Source organism: Chenopodium album, chromosome 19, assembly GCF_948465745.1.
Source record: "Chenopodium album chromosome 19, dcCheAlbu1.1, whole genome shotgun sequence".
In the NCBI taxonomy this organism is placed as follows: domain Eukaryota; kingdom Viridiplantae; phylum Streptophyta; class Magnoliopsida; order Caryophyllales; family Amaranthaceae; genus Chenopodium; species Chenopodium album.
Window position 1 is genome coordinate 1641280 of NC_137852.1, and position 15929 is coordinate 1657208.

The 15929-nt window shown below is 34.0% G+C and overlaps 2 protein-coding genes across 2 annotated transcripts; one reads left to right on the top strand and one right to left on the bottom strand.

The window, feature by feature from the left end:
* Positions 1–257: 257 nt before the first annotated feature.
* LOC145594562 (amino acid transporter AVT6C-like) lies at positions 258–4294 on the bottom strand. The gene is made up of 5 exons (XM_081650879.1): positions 3692–4294; positions 2302–2454; positions 1984–2187; positions 1108–1576; positions 258–1010 (listed from the first exon to the last, which is right to left on the bottom strand). Exons 1-5 carry the CDS (start codon positions 4080–4082, stop codon positions 884–886), a joined length of 1344 nt encoding a protein of 447 aa, XP_081507005.1. The 5' UTR covers positions 4083–4294; the 3' UTR covers positions 258–883.
* A 3665-nt stretch (positions 4295–7959) lies between these two features.
* LOC145593742 (alpha-soluble NSF attachment protein 2-like) lies at positions 7960–14953 on the top strand. Its single transcript, XM_081650080.1, has 9 exons — positions 7960–8263; positions 8854–8903; positions 8991–9063; positions 10113–10192; positions 10540–10691; positions 12460–12619; positions 12709–12756; positions 13634–13714; positions 14575–14953. The coding sequence occupies exons 1-9, from the start codon at positions 8119–8121 to the stop codon at positions 14653–14655; spliced, it is 870 nt and encodes a 289-aa protein (XP_081506206.1). The 5' UTR covers positions 7960–8118; the 3' UTR covers positions 14656–14953.
* The last annotated feature ends 976 nt before the right edge of the window (positions 14954–15929 follow it).

Genomic DNA, 15929 nt, shown 5'->3' on the forward strand with positions numbered 1-15929 from the left:
ATTAGCAGTAAGGTCATGTACTCATGTGGGGCACTTGACACAAACAACATTGCCACTTGATATTAAACAGGCTGGTAATTCGTTAAGTGCTATACTCAGGAAATGTTATTTATCGTTTTTTGTTTACAGTTTTCTCGATAAACATAAATACTTTTCCAAACTCTTAAACCTGAAAACAGGAAATTTACAATGATGTGGTAGATCCTAAAACCTAAGTATTAGGAGTATTTCTCAATTGAATACATGAATCAATATAATGCAAGATCAGTAACAAACAGAATGACTGCATAAACTAAAATCACTGTTCAGGAACCAAAGTGATTGAGCTACTGATACAATACAATTTATAATTGAGCATTTTGTAAAGATAGTAACATTATAGATCTTACAAACTACAGGTCTGCAGGACCCCTTGCACTTTGGACTGAGGATCCGATGCAGCAATTGCTACCACTTAGATAAGTTCACTCACAGGTTTGACAAATTCAATTCAGCCACAATATAAAAAAACAAGCGCGTTCCCTTCACCTTAAAGTTTCACTGACATGTATGAGAACTCCAACGATCAATTCCGTATGCTAAGAAGCTTCAACCAAAGAGGCTCAGACCAGCTCTCTTTTGTTGGTAGGGATAAATGTAGTCCAGAAAAGAATATTTACATTTTGCAGGCAGAATATACATTGGTTAATTTGACCACCACAAGAAAAAATGTGTGAATTCAGAAAAATCCAGGCGCAGAAGATAAATGAAGCCTGATGAATAAGAGAGACGGATTAACTGATCAGTGTGGTTACCAGATCAGCAAACTTCAGCTAGAACTGAAGTGCACAAATCACAATCAACTATAAAACCCGCTAAAATGTGGGTGATTGCGAGAAAACAGCTAGGCTGTACTCCCCGAAGGAGTGGACAAATTGGTCCACATAGCAATTGTGCTGGTAAATAGCGCAGCAAGTACAAGCAAGACTGCCACCACCTTGTCCCATGATGTAGAGATCCCATGAATATCCCTGCCAATAATTACCGTCAAAAATTTTGCCAACGGACATATTAACAACTAACAAGCATCTGAACAGCACCACAAAAAAATTTGCTAAAAAATATTACCTTAGAATGATAGAGGATGGAAATATGAGTATGAGGAAAACAACGGTTGTTGAACCCAGTATTTGGAAGCAATACCATATGCTTGGTATGACGATTGCAACTAGATAAGCAAGGGCAAGTGGTATAAACGTGAGGCATATGAATCTTGGTGTGTCTTTGGCTAAGTCAGGCTTGTCTGGGAAGAAGAGCTCGTCTAAATTGGCTCTCAGACAGAAATTTATCAAAGGAAACACCAGCATGAGGTGAACTGCATAGCTTAATCGAACAATGGCATTGATTACTAACCCAATCATAGTATCATGGCCAATCTGGTCAAAGTTCACCAGCATGTCCGCATTGATAGAATCCCCAAATAATAAATAACCGAAGAATCCGATAGAGAAATAAAAGATAGCGCATATTGCAAGTGATATCCTGATGGCCAATCTCATGTCTGAAGGTTCTCCCAGCTCTGCCCTAATTGGATGAACTGCAAAAAATTGTAAATTCAAATGAATAACAATGCTGAGATAAAGATTCATGCTTTTTTAAGTTAAAAAATGTATACAGTAATATATATTCCGTATCAAAGATTATAAATTGTTGAATGAAGAAAAACATGGACATGCCCTCAAGCTGATCAGAATAATTTCTCATGTCTATCATTTTATTTAAATTACTCCTAAATATTTCAATGTACTCTTATGATTTAACCAGCAGCATAAAATTATGTTCTGTCTAAGCTATGTCAGTACCATATCGAATACTGAGAAATCAAGAATATAAACTAGATAAAGAAAGAAAGAAGAGGAGGTAAACCCAACAGGTAGATAATATAAGCAACTGAGAAGCAAAAAGAAACTAACAGTCTGATAGCATAGTATTCAGCATCCTTACCATTGATTTGGTATCCAAAGGCAGTCATAAAGACTGGGATGGTGGTAAAAAGACCGAGGATTGAACCTTGACGGGAAAAATCTGGCACTAGCTTCAGGTTTTGTGTTTTTCCTTCCAACAATGCTTCTATTGCCAATATTGAGGATATGACAACAAACACCAAGGCAAGGAGAATTGCCAATAATGAAGTGTACCTAAGTGAATCTGAACAGCAAAATAAAGGACATGGTAAGAATTTGAAATAAAACACCAGAACTCCAAACAGTGTTGACACAAGCAATATCCATAAGCCACAGGGAAAGTGTCTGAAGTACTGACCTACACGACGAAACAACACCAGAGGAAGGATAACAAGAAGCACCACAAAGAGAATTGCAAAGGCACGCGAAGTCCACCAATAAAACCCAAACCATTCCTGTAGTAGTCCAGTGTGGATGGTGCTCCCAGAATGGGTTCCAGAAAGCACGTCCCCTGAAAGGAAAAAAATTAAATTAAATTAAAGGTAGTTAGTCCCATGTAAAACCATGAAGTAACGGGATTTTGATCAATCGGATAGATTCTACTGTTTCAGGTTATGATAGCTAATCAGGCTACAACCACAAAAATATTATTGTTGAAGACTTAGAGCAGGGTTTCGTAATACAGTTGCATAAAATTTTACAAGAACATACCATTAACAATTTCGCCTTCATAATTATAACTTTCATTTTCAACTCTATTAAGTGTTCCAGAAGTTGAAAACTCTTAAAGACTAGTCTGATGTGTTTCCTTGCAACATATTTCTCAGGTCCATGACAATAAATGGATTAAGACTCTAAGACCACCAATTTTGAGTAACAATCATACAGAGACAGGCATGTACCTTTCTTAGGACTAATTAGTGGACAAATTGCAGTTTAGTGCCCAGGCATTAATTATCAATATTTAGACCAATTGCAGGAAACCAACTACAAATTATACTTTCACCCTCAAAGTTTAGAAGCTGTATTTATCAATATCTAGTCATTTATCAGATTATGAAGCTGTAATTATGCCAAGTTATTTTCCAGACAAGCACCACATGACCACACATACATGCAGGCCTAATATTCTAATATTGAAGCAATTTTACAAGAATTCTACTCCAAAAATAAACAAACAAACAAACCAACAAGACAGCCAACCAGCAAACTACATAGAATCATTTTATTGGTCCACGACGAGCCAGTATTATCAGTATATCAATATCATATTAAACACAAGGTACGTGTTCAAGTGCCAAACATTGCTTATTTATGAAGAAAGTTCATGGTTACCAATACGAGCCCGTACAACATAGGGTCATAACTCACGAGATACCCTCAAATTCTTACTTTTATGGACACACTCGGGGTAAAATAAAGAGTCCGGGTAACATGGGGTCATAATCTATAGCACACCCTAAAATTTTTACATTTACTGTTCCATTCAGGTATATGAGGTAAAACTGTAAAATAAAGAGTCCGGATAACATAGGGTAGGGGTTATAAGACTTGTTAACTTGTAGGACACCATCAAATACTTGGTCTGATTTCCCAATTGCCATTTTTAATAGTTATCCAAAAGTTCATCTACTCATTCTACTGTATATTAATTCATATCCAAACCAACTACAAAATACACAAATAATATGAAATTAAATATTGATTATAAACATATAGAAAAAAATTAAGAACAAAAACCAACTTACCAATAATAATGAGATAGATGATAAGACACCCAAAACTAGTAATCATAATACAAATTTGCAAAGCAAGAGAACCAACTCTTCCAAAAGACTCCCCCATTAATCCAGCATAAGTAGTTGACTTTCCAGAATGAGTATACCTTAACATATACTCTCCAGTAATATCTCCCATAATTGCAACAATTACAAGAACAATCAAAGCTGGAAAAACACCCAAAACATTAAAAGTTGCAGGAATTGACATAATTCCAGCCCCAATCATAGTAGTTGATATATTGAATACTGCACTTGCTAAGCTTGCCCCTTTTTCTCCTGATTCTTCTTCATCATCCAATTTATCCAGTAACGGGATTTCAATTCTTGATTCTGTTTCTCTTTCTTCTTTTCCCTTCATTTTCTGGGTTTTTTTTGGTGGGGTTTGAAGATTTGAAGCTAAGTTTTGTGATGTTGGCCCCTTTTTATGCTAGATTTTGTGCCTGCGAATATGATTGAGAAAGAGTGAGAAAAATAAGAATATAAATAGAGAGAGTTGGCTTGAGAAAGTTGGCTATCTTTTTAGATCTTGCAAAAATGGATAAAACCCAGTCTAGCACACGGCTATTATGTCCATATAAGATCACAAGGTGTATTTAATTTGTTATTTTTGGTCATTGAAAGCGGTATGTGGTAGGTCGGTTTTTTTTTTTTTTTTTAAAATTAGTTTAGTTAATATCTTGATCATGTAAGGTCGTACCGAGTTTGTTGTATACAATATGTTTATGTGATTCAAATCTTAGTTATCCGTATAATTGTGGAATTGTTATGCGACTTTAAATCAGGTGAAACTAATTTTAGCACATAATGTGGAGTACATTTTATATATAATTCTTTCATTTCTTAATATTTGCAACAATTTGACTTAACGTAACTAAATTCTACGGAGTAGTAAATTAAATGGAGATAATGTAAATGGATCAAGGCCTTAAGAGACAATATAGAGATACATCAATTCATTATTGAAAATTTGGCTAGTATTGACCTTTTTTGTTTTTTCCTACTCATTTCACCCATTGGGCTAATCCAGGGTGGTTAGGTTTCAATCCCCTCCCAATTGTTATTATGGGGATCAAACACGGTCCCTACCAAGTGTAGTCCTAATCACCACTATATCAACAATCAATTGGTGCTAATATTGACTATGACCTATTTAGTTTGGGTAAAGTTTTGGGTGAGACGGACTCACGTGAGTCCACTATCATGTTTTTGGTGTTGCGGGCCTTGCGATCGGGTTTAGTTAGCCCGTGCCTTTTTATTGGACTTTTGTTATTGAGCCCGGTCTCACGTGAGTCCGGTCTCACACAAAACCTTTTGTTTAGTTTGAGATAATATCAAATTGAATGAAAGTTATTGAGCTTTAAACATTAGATTGTTTATTTTCATTGTAGTTAAATAGTCAAATTTAAATAAAAGGGTTGGTTCCTTAAGAATATGAGTGTAAATACAAATGTAATCATGGTTTGTGATTCTCTTTGGATATTAAAAACTACCTCTATAAGGGGTTATCTTCTTTTCTTATCTTATATCTTAAATATGAATCAGCAGTTGAAAACGACTCCTCTCCGCTATAATAAATTACCAATAAAATAAGCCGGCTTAACACCTATACCCCATCACAAATAAACTCGAAAGTACTAGTAATGAAAATGACAAATAGCGTATTGAACCTTCTAAATCATAAATACAATTACTTGAAACTTAAGAAGATACCTGACTAAATCAATAATTTTGCGCCTAGATGACGACAATGATTAGTGACAATAGTAACAAATTTTCGTGTGGTTAGGAAACGTAACACGACATATAATTAACGTATTAAATAATGCAAAAACTTAGGCAAAGTGTGTTATTATTGGAAGGAAACACAAATATAGAGAAATGACATTATTGTTTGACTCAATTCTCATCTGTGTATGTGTATCGGCCCCATTTTGGGGCAATTGGGGATCAAGAGAGGGTAAACCTAATCGAATGAACTGGCTCTTGATGGACATGATTTGGGTCACTTATTTCCTTATGTTTTTTTGTTTTTATTCCATGCTTGATTTAGACTTCTTCTACTTCCACTTGTCCTCTTATTATTTATTATGCCTTGTCAGCGCAATCGTAGATTGTAGCTATATATGTGTATTTCAATTATTTATTATTATTTTTTTTGGGTTAATACTTAGCATGTTTTGATTTACTGAATTGAGCTGAACTGAATTGAACTGATTGGAACTGAAATGAACTGGATAGAGGTGAAATGAATTGTTTATGAGAGAAGAAACTTAAAAAAGGAACTAAAATGAACTGAAATTAAGCTGAAGAGAGCATACCCTTAATATATGTGTATTTCAAATGAATATATTACATATACAATATTTAATAGAAGATTAAAAAAAAAGTCTTATTAAAAATTGTATCACTTCACTTGTATTATTTAATATGTCATTGAAATCATCATGATCATCTCTAAATATGTGGTATTTGGAATGAGTATATATAAGTATACATTATTTAATTGAAGAAAATTTATTTTTTAATCTTATTACAAAAATTGTATCAGTAGTACTCGTATTATCTAACATTGGCATTGAATTTCTTTTATTTAATTAGATTAATCCATTGATATCAAAAAGACACACTAGTATTGATGTGGTGTTTTAACAATTTTGTGCAAGTTTAATAAGTTTCCATTTTGATATGTTTTTTCAGTTCCTCCGTTTTTTTAATAAGTGTTTATCGACATATTTGCCAATACATAAATTTGACTGACAAATAATATCTTTAATTAGCAATAAGTATAAATTATAAAAAAATTAAATTTAAAAATTATATATTAAGACAAATCTAACAATTATACACATGACATTGGAGCCAATAGCTTGTCATTTGGTGTCTTTGCTCCAACAGCACATGACCCAAGGCCCCAAACAACGTTACCATTTGGATTGGGTAACTTAATCCTGCTTCATCTTATTGGGCTCAACTTAACTCAGCGCCATTTCCTCCTTCCCACATACCAACTAGGCAACTACCAATTCTTGTCCATTTCAGAGTTCTTATTTTGGAGACCATAAAATAAACGTCTTGTATTTTGAATTTTTTGATAATCTTTTGAATTATTTTAAATAGAGATTATATAGTCATTTAACATTTTAACCGTCATAATAAGAATTAGATCTTTTTGTTCTTAATAAATCGAGAGACAATCAAAATCTCATATCAAAGCCACTCTTTTAACATATCATCGTCAATTCATCAATGCCACATCATTATAAGCACAACAAAAATATTCTTGTTGAATAAACTTTCCACTAGTTTTCTTTTTCTTTTTCTAGATACCATATGGAGATTGAATGGTTGATGGCATATGTTGGCATGTTGCTAAGTTTCTTTTCCCATTTATTGTCTTGCAATATCTTGTACTCTTGTTAATATCTCTAACCCTTTCAAGAGTAGAATAATCTTTGTATGGTAAAGGGAAGAATGTGAGAAAGTAGTATTTGTCACATGAGTATAATTTTTTAAAAATGCCCTCTCATTAAATGGATGTGTAAATGTTTATTATTTGCAATGATATAATACTATTTACTTTCATACCAAAAATTCGAGAATTAGTAAGAATGGAATAAAAGAGAGTTTTGCAACACTTAGATTTTTAACTTTACCTTATTAAGAAAATAACGCTTGAAATCTTAAATGATGATTTGTTCTTGTTCTCATTGTAATGTCAACAATACTTATACACGATCACATTGTCTAAAGGAGAGTTTTAGAAAAATTACGGTACACTTTCAACACTCAAATGAACCAAGTCCATCTCCAAATCTATCCCTTCCAACTCACTATTACAAGATCAAATTATCCGAATTAGAAACAAAAAAACTCATTGCTCCTATAATCATTTAACATTTTAACCACCACATATAAAATTATAACGTTCTTAATAAATTTAGAGAATCAAGATCCCCAATCAAAGCGCAATTTCAACATATTTAGTCCATGTTCTCTTACGTTCAGTTCAGCTCACTTTAGTTCAGTTCTGCTCAACTCCTAATTTCCTTCTCTTGTAAAATATTTATTTCAGTTCAGTTCAGCTCGGTTCAATTCAATTCAGCTGAGTTTAGTCAATGAGAATAGGCCCTGAGCATCATCAATTCATCCATGACATGTCATTATAAGCACAACAAAAATATTCTTTCATTATACTCGTACTTTTAAAAAACTCCAATTAAGAAAATTCCATGCCCAAAATTCTTTAGCACCATACCTTTCGGCATTTCACAAAAAATCAGACATTTCACATTTCAAGTATTGAACACATCCTCATCCCACGCGCTGCCTGTAAAACAGAAAATCACCCACCGAAGAGAGAGAAAGCAAAAACCAGGAGAGAGAAAAAGAGAAAAATGGGTGATCACATAGCACGAGGAGATGATTTCGAGAAGAAAGCCGAGAAAAAGCTTACTAGTTGGGGATTATTCAGCAACAAACACGAAGATGCTGCTGAATTGTTCGAAAAAGCCGCCAATTCTTACAAACTTGCCAAAGCATGTATGATTTCCTTCTTTTTCTGTTGTTTAATCAATCATTTTAGTTAATTATACAATTGTTTGATTTCGATTGATCGATCGATGATTAATCTCTCGATTTTTGATTTGTTTTGTTCGATTGTTGGATAGTTAGGGTTTATGGTTTGGTTGAGTGTGTTGAATCTGATTTTTTGTGATTGATTGTTGTTACCGGTGTTGTTTTTAGTATTAGCATTGATTGAAGATTGTGGTTTTTTGGAAAAAAAAAATTTTAATTTGGAGAAATTGATGTTCGTTTGTTTAAATCAGATGAACATGCGCATTTTTTTTGTTCGCATTGATTTTTTTTTTTTTTTTTTCTGGTATTAGTAGGGAAATAGATCTGATTTGTGATAAGGATCGATAAGTTTCTAATTGATTGAGGCTGAGATTAAGTGCATTTTGAATTTTGATGTGGTTGATTGAAACTGATCTTCAGAATTGTTGTTTTTGATCAGTTGTGTTTTTGGTAGAGTGCACTATTTATTAAAATCTGAAATAGGAAAGATGAGATTGATTATTGTATAGTGTGCTTAATAACGTGTTCTCGATGCCGTTATTTATGATTTTCAGGGGATAAGGCTGGTGCTGCTTATCTTAAGTTGGCAAACTGTTATTTGAAGGTGAATAATGTTTGCATAAGAGGAAATTTTTTAATTTAAATTTACGTCTATGGGGTTGTTATAGTGGTTTTAGTTTCGTGTATGCAGGTGGAGAGCAAACATGAAGCTGCCAATGCTTATGCTGAGGCAGGTCATGCTTATAAGAAGACTTCATCCAAGGGTAATAATGAATTGTGAATTTGTGATGTTTGTCGAACAGTGCATGTTTATTGTTTTTCCATTTTCATATCTCCTTAGTGAAATAATTACATCTTTTTTCTGTTACGTTTCCAACTACGTTATCAACATATAGAATCATACACTCACTCACACTAACAATTATCATTAAAGATATAGCTAGAAAATACCGACCTCAATATCAGGTTTAGTAATTGTATACACATTTGAGCACTTTAATTATGCTTCAAGATGTATCATTATTGATCTTTGGAGAATATTTTCGTCTTTGCTCATCTTGCTAGTCTATGTAATTGGTAGTTTGGTACTAGTTCATCAACTTTAGGAAACTTTTTCCTTTTGGAGTTACATTTGTCTTCTATTGTCAAGCCATAGGTTTCTTTGTTGTCATTTTTATCATCGAAGACGAGTATGGAGAGGTATATAGACGCACGGGTGGAAATTTTAGCTAACCATTTAGTATAATATTTTGATGTATTGGAATTATATCTGATAGCTAAAAAAATAATGACTGGAAGAGAAACTTGGTCGAATACTATGCTCAATGTTGTCAAAATCACTTGTTGGCATACCTTTTCTTAAAAGTGTTCTTAATAGAAAAAGTTGTATTTCTTCAAAGGCCTTATCTTTGTTGTACGATAAGCTCTGGTGATGTTAGGAAATAGCCTATTTGACCCAAGACACTGGCAAAAATTGGTAAAATGTTTTAGGTTTATAGCTGTAATTGTTTCTGTAAAATTAAAACTGCCTTGAATTTTCTGGAAGGAATGACATTTGCAGTATTTGGTCATATGTGCCGGGAAACGTGGGACTGATTATCTGAGGTCTACATTTTGCCAAAATACATCCAGCTGAATTCCACATTGTTGTGTATTTTTTAATTTTTCTTATTGTCAAAATGATGCATATAGCAAATTATGTTTCCGGTAGAATTGCTAATTTTCCACTAGTTTTGATATGTGGGCCTTTTGCGTTAAGTACCAACTTTTTGGCTGAGACGAGTGTTTATGTTTTGAATTTTATTCCTTGCAGAGGCTGTATCTTGCTTGGAGCAGGCTGTGAATAGCTTTCTTGAAATGGGAAGGCTCAATATGGCTGCAAGATACTGTAAGGTACGATTTATGTTTGTAAACTATATGGTTGTAAGTCAGTTTTTCTCTATGTGGTTGATACTTTTATGTGAGTTAATCTCTTTCTGATACATTGGTGGTGCTTCCATTCAATAGTCTCTTTAGCAACTATCTACGTTATCATTAATCGGGTCACTTTTGAAGTTTTGATGACAGCCAGAAACTATTCCGCTTGTTATTTACTAAATTTGAATTTTGACGAATAGCATATTTTTTTAGTGTTTTTTATTTTTTATTTTTTTTTATTTTTTTATTTTTTTATTTTAATAAAAAGGATTATTGACAGTTACAATAACCATTGTCACTCAGGATTTATCTCTTGTGCACAGGAAATCGCAGATATACATGAGACTGATGAGAATTTGGAGCAGGCCATAGCTTGGTATGAAAAAGCTGCTGATCTTTTTCAAAGCGAAGAGGTGACGACCTCTGCAAACCAGAACAGACAGAAAGTTGCACAATATTCTGCACAGTTGGAACAGTATGCTTCTTCCCCTTCCATCTTTCATTTTTAACAATCAAGCATTTCCTGTTCTGCTCGCCATCTGATCTAACTTTTCACTATATATGATGCTGTATGCATTGTCCAATAATCGAGGGATTGGCATGACATATGACATTAGTTATTTCTGATGGTGGATCCTTTTTATTTATTTTCGGTAGGAACATACCTATGCTTTATTAAAAATGTTGTGTCAAAGCATTAATTGCTGGCTCTTCTGTCGTTCCACCTTGTATATTCTTGCTTGAAGTTAATAAGTAGTGATATCACAATTTGATTGTTTATCCAACTCGAACCATGGAAAAATATAACTTGGTCTGTTCGTGGAACTTTAGAGCATTGGACAATAGTTACTTAAGTGTGATTTTTTGTGCGAGAATTCTTATATGCTTGTCTGCATAGAAATGAATCAGAAACTTACTACAGTGATTTCCCGTGAGATTTAAATTTAATGGTTAATCTGGAAAATTGTTTGTGGGCTATTCCTGCTGCAATTTAGCTTCTTATTTTGCTGAGTTGTGATGCAAACTGGTTCTTGTGTCTTGTACATTTTGGCTTTATTGGAGTAATTTTAACTTTCAAAATTTTATCTAATGGGAGTATGTAATTGCGTGGTGATGCAATATCATATTATTAGGGTTCTTCAAATTATGGTTGAATGGAATTGCAGAATTTTTTATTTTATTTTTATTTTTAATTTCCTTTGCTGTGAGTTTCTGCTGGTCATGGGAGGATTTCTTGGAGACTATTGGTTATTTACTGGAACACAATCCTTTTCCTTACCTCTGTAAGCTGCATAAATCATTTGATTGCCAAAAAACCAGAAGACAGGCTGGGAGCCTGTCATGGACCCTGGCCCAGGCCCAGGCCCATTGGTTCCACACATCCAAACCTATGCACGGAGGTCCAAAGAGCAGCAAGGTCACAACAACAACTAAGCACCAACAAGCAAACAACAACCAAGGCAAACATGTGATGTAGCCATTAGTAGTAAAGTAGACAATTAGAGTATTAAGTTGTTTGTTCTTTTATTAGTAAAATCCAAGTAGCAATGAAAAGGAGTGATCTACTTTTTGATAGTCAACTCTCTAAGTAGTGATTTGTAATATAGGAAAGGAGGGAGGTAGAGAAGGGTATGCCTTTTGATGTTTAGACTTTGGGTGGAGTTTGGTAACCTCAAGTTACCCATGAGATTGATAGCCTAAAGCAATTCACTATCCTTGTAATCTTTGACTACTTTTAATCAAACACCTTCAACCTTTCCTCTAAAATTGCCTTCAATTATTTAAATTCATATTGCTGAAAATTCAGTCCATAACAGAGCCTTGGGTAAACAAAATTCTATTTGGCAATCTTAAAAGACATGAAGTTGATTTTGCTTAACTTTTCTTTTTCCTTTTTTGATGCCTCTGCCATTCTTCCTGGATCTCGAACTAGTGGCTGTGCATGTGGTTCCTAATTTAGGAAAGCTCCTTAATAAAAAAAAAAACTACTGGCAATTTGGACTTTGGAATTAAATATACATAGTTTGTTTGACAGTATATGAATATGCCTTATTTGATATGTATCTGAGCTGTCCACCCTATCCCTACCACAGAAGTTTCTCTGCATTGTTTTTTTGCCTGTCAGATGGACTTCTGAGTGTCCCTTACCATTTATCATGCACTGTTTGTTTTCCTTTAGTGTGAAAGCTAGATACAGATTAATTAGTGACTTAGTGTATTCATGAACTAAATGGTTCATTTAGGTATCCGAAGGCAATTGAGATCTATGAAGACATAGCACGCCAATCTCTGAATAATTCATTGCTAAAATATGGAGTCAAAGGTCACCTTCTCAATGCTGGGCTTTGCCACCTTTGTAAGGGCGATGTTGTTTCAATAACCAATGCATTGGAAAAATATCAGGTTTTTTTCCTCCCCTATTTTATTGTAGAAACTTTGAAGTCCTGATTATGTATTACAGAATTCTCATAACATCGTTCTTGAATTTTCAGGATCTGGATCCGACATTTGCTGGTACTCGTGAATACAAATTGCTTTCGGTATATCTCTTGTTTTCTATGCTCTGTCATTTAATGTTTTTCCGTTAATTTTTTTATTGATCCAAAAGAATGTATTTATGGGAATAACTATTGCTTTTAAGAAAAATGATTGGGACAAACATGTTGTCTAATGTAATACCATTCAGGGAGATTTTTAAATGGGCACAGTATCGACCTAAACTTGAATAAATTGCCATAAACGATTAAATTGCTAAACCAAATAACTGCCTCCCCTTTAGTTTTCTCATTTCCATCTCTTAATGCATCTTCAATTGTTGGCCAAATGATATATATGTAGGACGTCTTCTAGATTCTTTTGCAATTTGAAGATACTTTCACTCTCTTTATTAGGATTATTTTTTATCACTTGTACTATTTCAAAATTTACATGAAAAGTTTTCATAGTAGTAATGGTCTATGATTGTCTTTCCATAAATATCTTACTAAGATGAGTAATGGGGATAGTGGGCATTGAATAACTGTTATATTGGGTGTTTATTAAAAATTGTGTCATGTCCAATACTCCTATGTGTGTTGGACTGGAAGGGCCCTGTCTTCTTCAAATTATTGAACTTATTTTGACTTATTCCAGACAAGATAAGTTGACACAAGTTAAGATATTTTAAAGAGCATATAAATTCAGAAGAAGCGAGTTGAGAATCTTGAGATAATTTCAGACCAAACAAGATTTTCAAATTCATATACAGGTTTCAGACAAAATGATTTCCAGATCAGATTAGTTTACTAGTTTGAATAACACGGAGCATTAGTATAATATGAAAAAAGTTCTGGATTGCATGAGCAGACTGACTAGAATACATTGTTATCTATGCTTTTGGATTCTGAAAGAGGTTTCTGGTTTGTTATGTGTTTGCAGGGTTTGGCTTCTGCAATCGATGAGCAAGATGTTGCAAAATTTACGGATCTTGTTAAAGAGTTCGATAGCATGACCCCACTGGTATAATTTTAGTTGAATAGATCAGTTCACTTACAGTTAATGTTCTTCTGAATGAAATGAGTATATGAATGGATCTTTTCCTGAAATTTAAACTGTCTGTTTATATATTGCCATGCAAATCTCATCCTACAATTTTTCTCATACATGCATTTGTGTCCAGCTTTAGGGCAAGTAAACTCAAGTCAAAGACCTCAGAGATTATGCTCTACTGGGTGGATATAATGACTTGGGGAGAGTCTATTATACACTAGAGTGTAGGCTAGTTTCTACACTTGTCCTCATTGCTTCATTGTAGCAAAACAAATAGCCTTGGATGTACCTAGAGCTAGTAAACCTTTTTCTTTGACAGAATATATAAATGACTCTTGGCCTCTTGGGTTTATTGTCATCCGCTACTAGTTCTATTTTGTATGTGTGAAATCATCTTGTACGTGCAACATTGTTTTTAGTTTCCTACCTAAAATCCAAAACCCATTATACAAGTCATTCATTAGATTTAGAAGGATGTAGTGCTGCAATTGCAGATACTGAAAAATTTGCTTAACAGGCTAATAAGTTTATAGTGTAATAGCATTTTGGGGACAATCTATGCCCCCCAAAAAGTGTATACTGCTGTGCCTGCAATTCCTGAAGATTGTATACTCCACCCCCCCCAACCCCCTCGTTTTTCTTTGGTGAGATTGCTGCTACCTTTGTGTGTAGTCAATCTGTTGCTGGATAAGGCACATTAGTCTGATGTCAGCATATGTTTATTAGTCTAGTGTCCGTTCTCAAGCTGTGAGTTAGATTTCTGTAATATATTTGGGGCAATTTTTACCATGTGCATTGTTATGATTGTTTTTTTGAACTTTGATGCATAGGACGCATGGAAGACTACCCTTCTTCTAAGAGTGAAGGAAAAACTGAAGGCCCAAGATAATGATGACGATGATCTTACATAAGAAATTTGATATGCTGTCAACTTTCGATTTGTTCCATTTGGATAAAAGTGCTGCCTTGATGTACAAATGTTCTTCAGTGACAATTTAAGCATGGACTATGGCTTATGAGGATGTTTTCATGTTGGAGATGTGTTGATTTTGTATTTCTGATTGTATTTTTAGTCTGAGAGATAGAAGCAGGTTATCCTCGTTTTCCTGTGATGTTTTGCTTCTCATTATTGGTTACTAATGTGAAGATGATTTTTTATAAGATGTCTAATATCAATGGCATAATGGTTTTGCTGTTGTCAATTCTAAACATTTGGTTGATGAAATATGAATAGTAATGTGGGAGTTGTTATACCAAGATCATTGTGTGTGGAACCAGAATCATGTCACAAACAAAGTATCAGATGTGCTTATTCACGGGCGTTGGGCCTGGCTGTGTACCGCCATCGGATTTTATTACGCTAGGAGGTTCACTAGACGAATGGTCCTTGGTTGCAGGCTTTTTATGATTGGTCTAGATGATCTGTAGTACTTTCTCCGTTATGGTAGTTCTTTAAATTTCTTGTTTAAGATGTCACACAATATTTGTCAAGTTTTTCAATAGCAAACAACAAAATCATTTCATGTGCCATTAAAGCCAATTTTTAACAGTTTCAATTAATCTAAATGGTGAGAAGCATCACAATAAATGATTCCAAATTTCATTAATAAAATTTGACATCTAATATGGGACGGAGGAAGTACTTATAAATCCAATTTTTGCTTGAGGCAATTTGTTGCTGAAATGAGCTTTAGTAACCAATCTCATCATGACTTTAGCGGTTCAGCCTGGCTTTACATTATGTTTATGTTTATGCTAATAAATGGAAATACTTCTGAATGAAACATAACATTAGTTCAATTACGAGTATAATTTATACTTCGCACATGACACAGCCTCCTAGTCTCTAGTAGTTCGATTTTTTTTTAGCATTCTAGTAAAACGTTGTTGGTACAAAGACTACTAACTACTCCGTACTAAATTGTGTTCGATTGTCATTTTATAACAAAACTGCTAGTAATTGACTTCACTACACCTAAAAATTTTGTAGTGAAATTCAATAATTTCCCTCGCAATTTGAAAGAAAGAGTTTGTTTTTACGACGAAAGAGAAGCACTACGACGACGGCGGAATACTCTACTCGGCGGAGAAGCGACGAAGTTCCCGGAAAAAAGCGCCGGCAACGGCGAGGGCAGATAACTTAACCGTATCTAACATACTTGACGTTGGTATCGAACAACAAACA

Excerpts from the sequence above, each read along its gene's own strand:
- LOC145594562 (XM_081650879.1), bottom strand. The coding sequence starts at position 4,082 with ATGAAGGGAAAAGAAGAAAGAGAAACAGAATCAAGAATTGAAATCCCG. Across the intron at positions 2,188-2,301 it reads GGTGTTGTTTCGTCGTGTAG|ATTCACTTAGGTACACTTCA; the intron begins GTCAGTACTTCA and ends TTTGCTGTTCAG. Across the intron at positions 1,577-1,983 it reads CTTTGGATACCAAATCAATG|TTCATCCAATTAGGGCAGAG; the intron begins GTAAGGATGCTG and ends AATTTTTTGCAG.
- LOC145593742 (XM_081650080.1), top strand. The coding sequence starts at position 8,119 with ATGGGTGATCACATAGCACGAGGAGATGATTTCGAGAAGAAAGCCGAG. Across the intron at positions 8,904-8,990 it reads TGGCAAACTGTTATTTGAAG|GTGGAGAGCAAACATGAAGC; the intron begins GTGAATAATGTT and ends TCGTGTATGCAG. Across the intron at positions 12,757-13,633 it reads GTGAATACAAATTGCTTTCG|GGTTTGGCTTCTGCAATCGA; the intron begins GTATATCTCTTG and ends ATGTGTTTGCAG.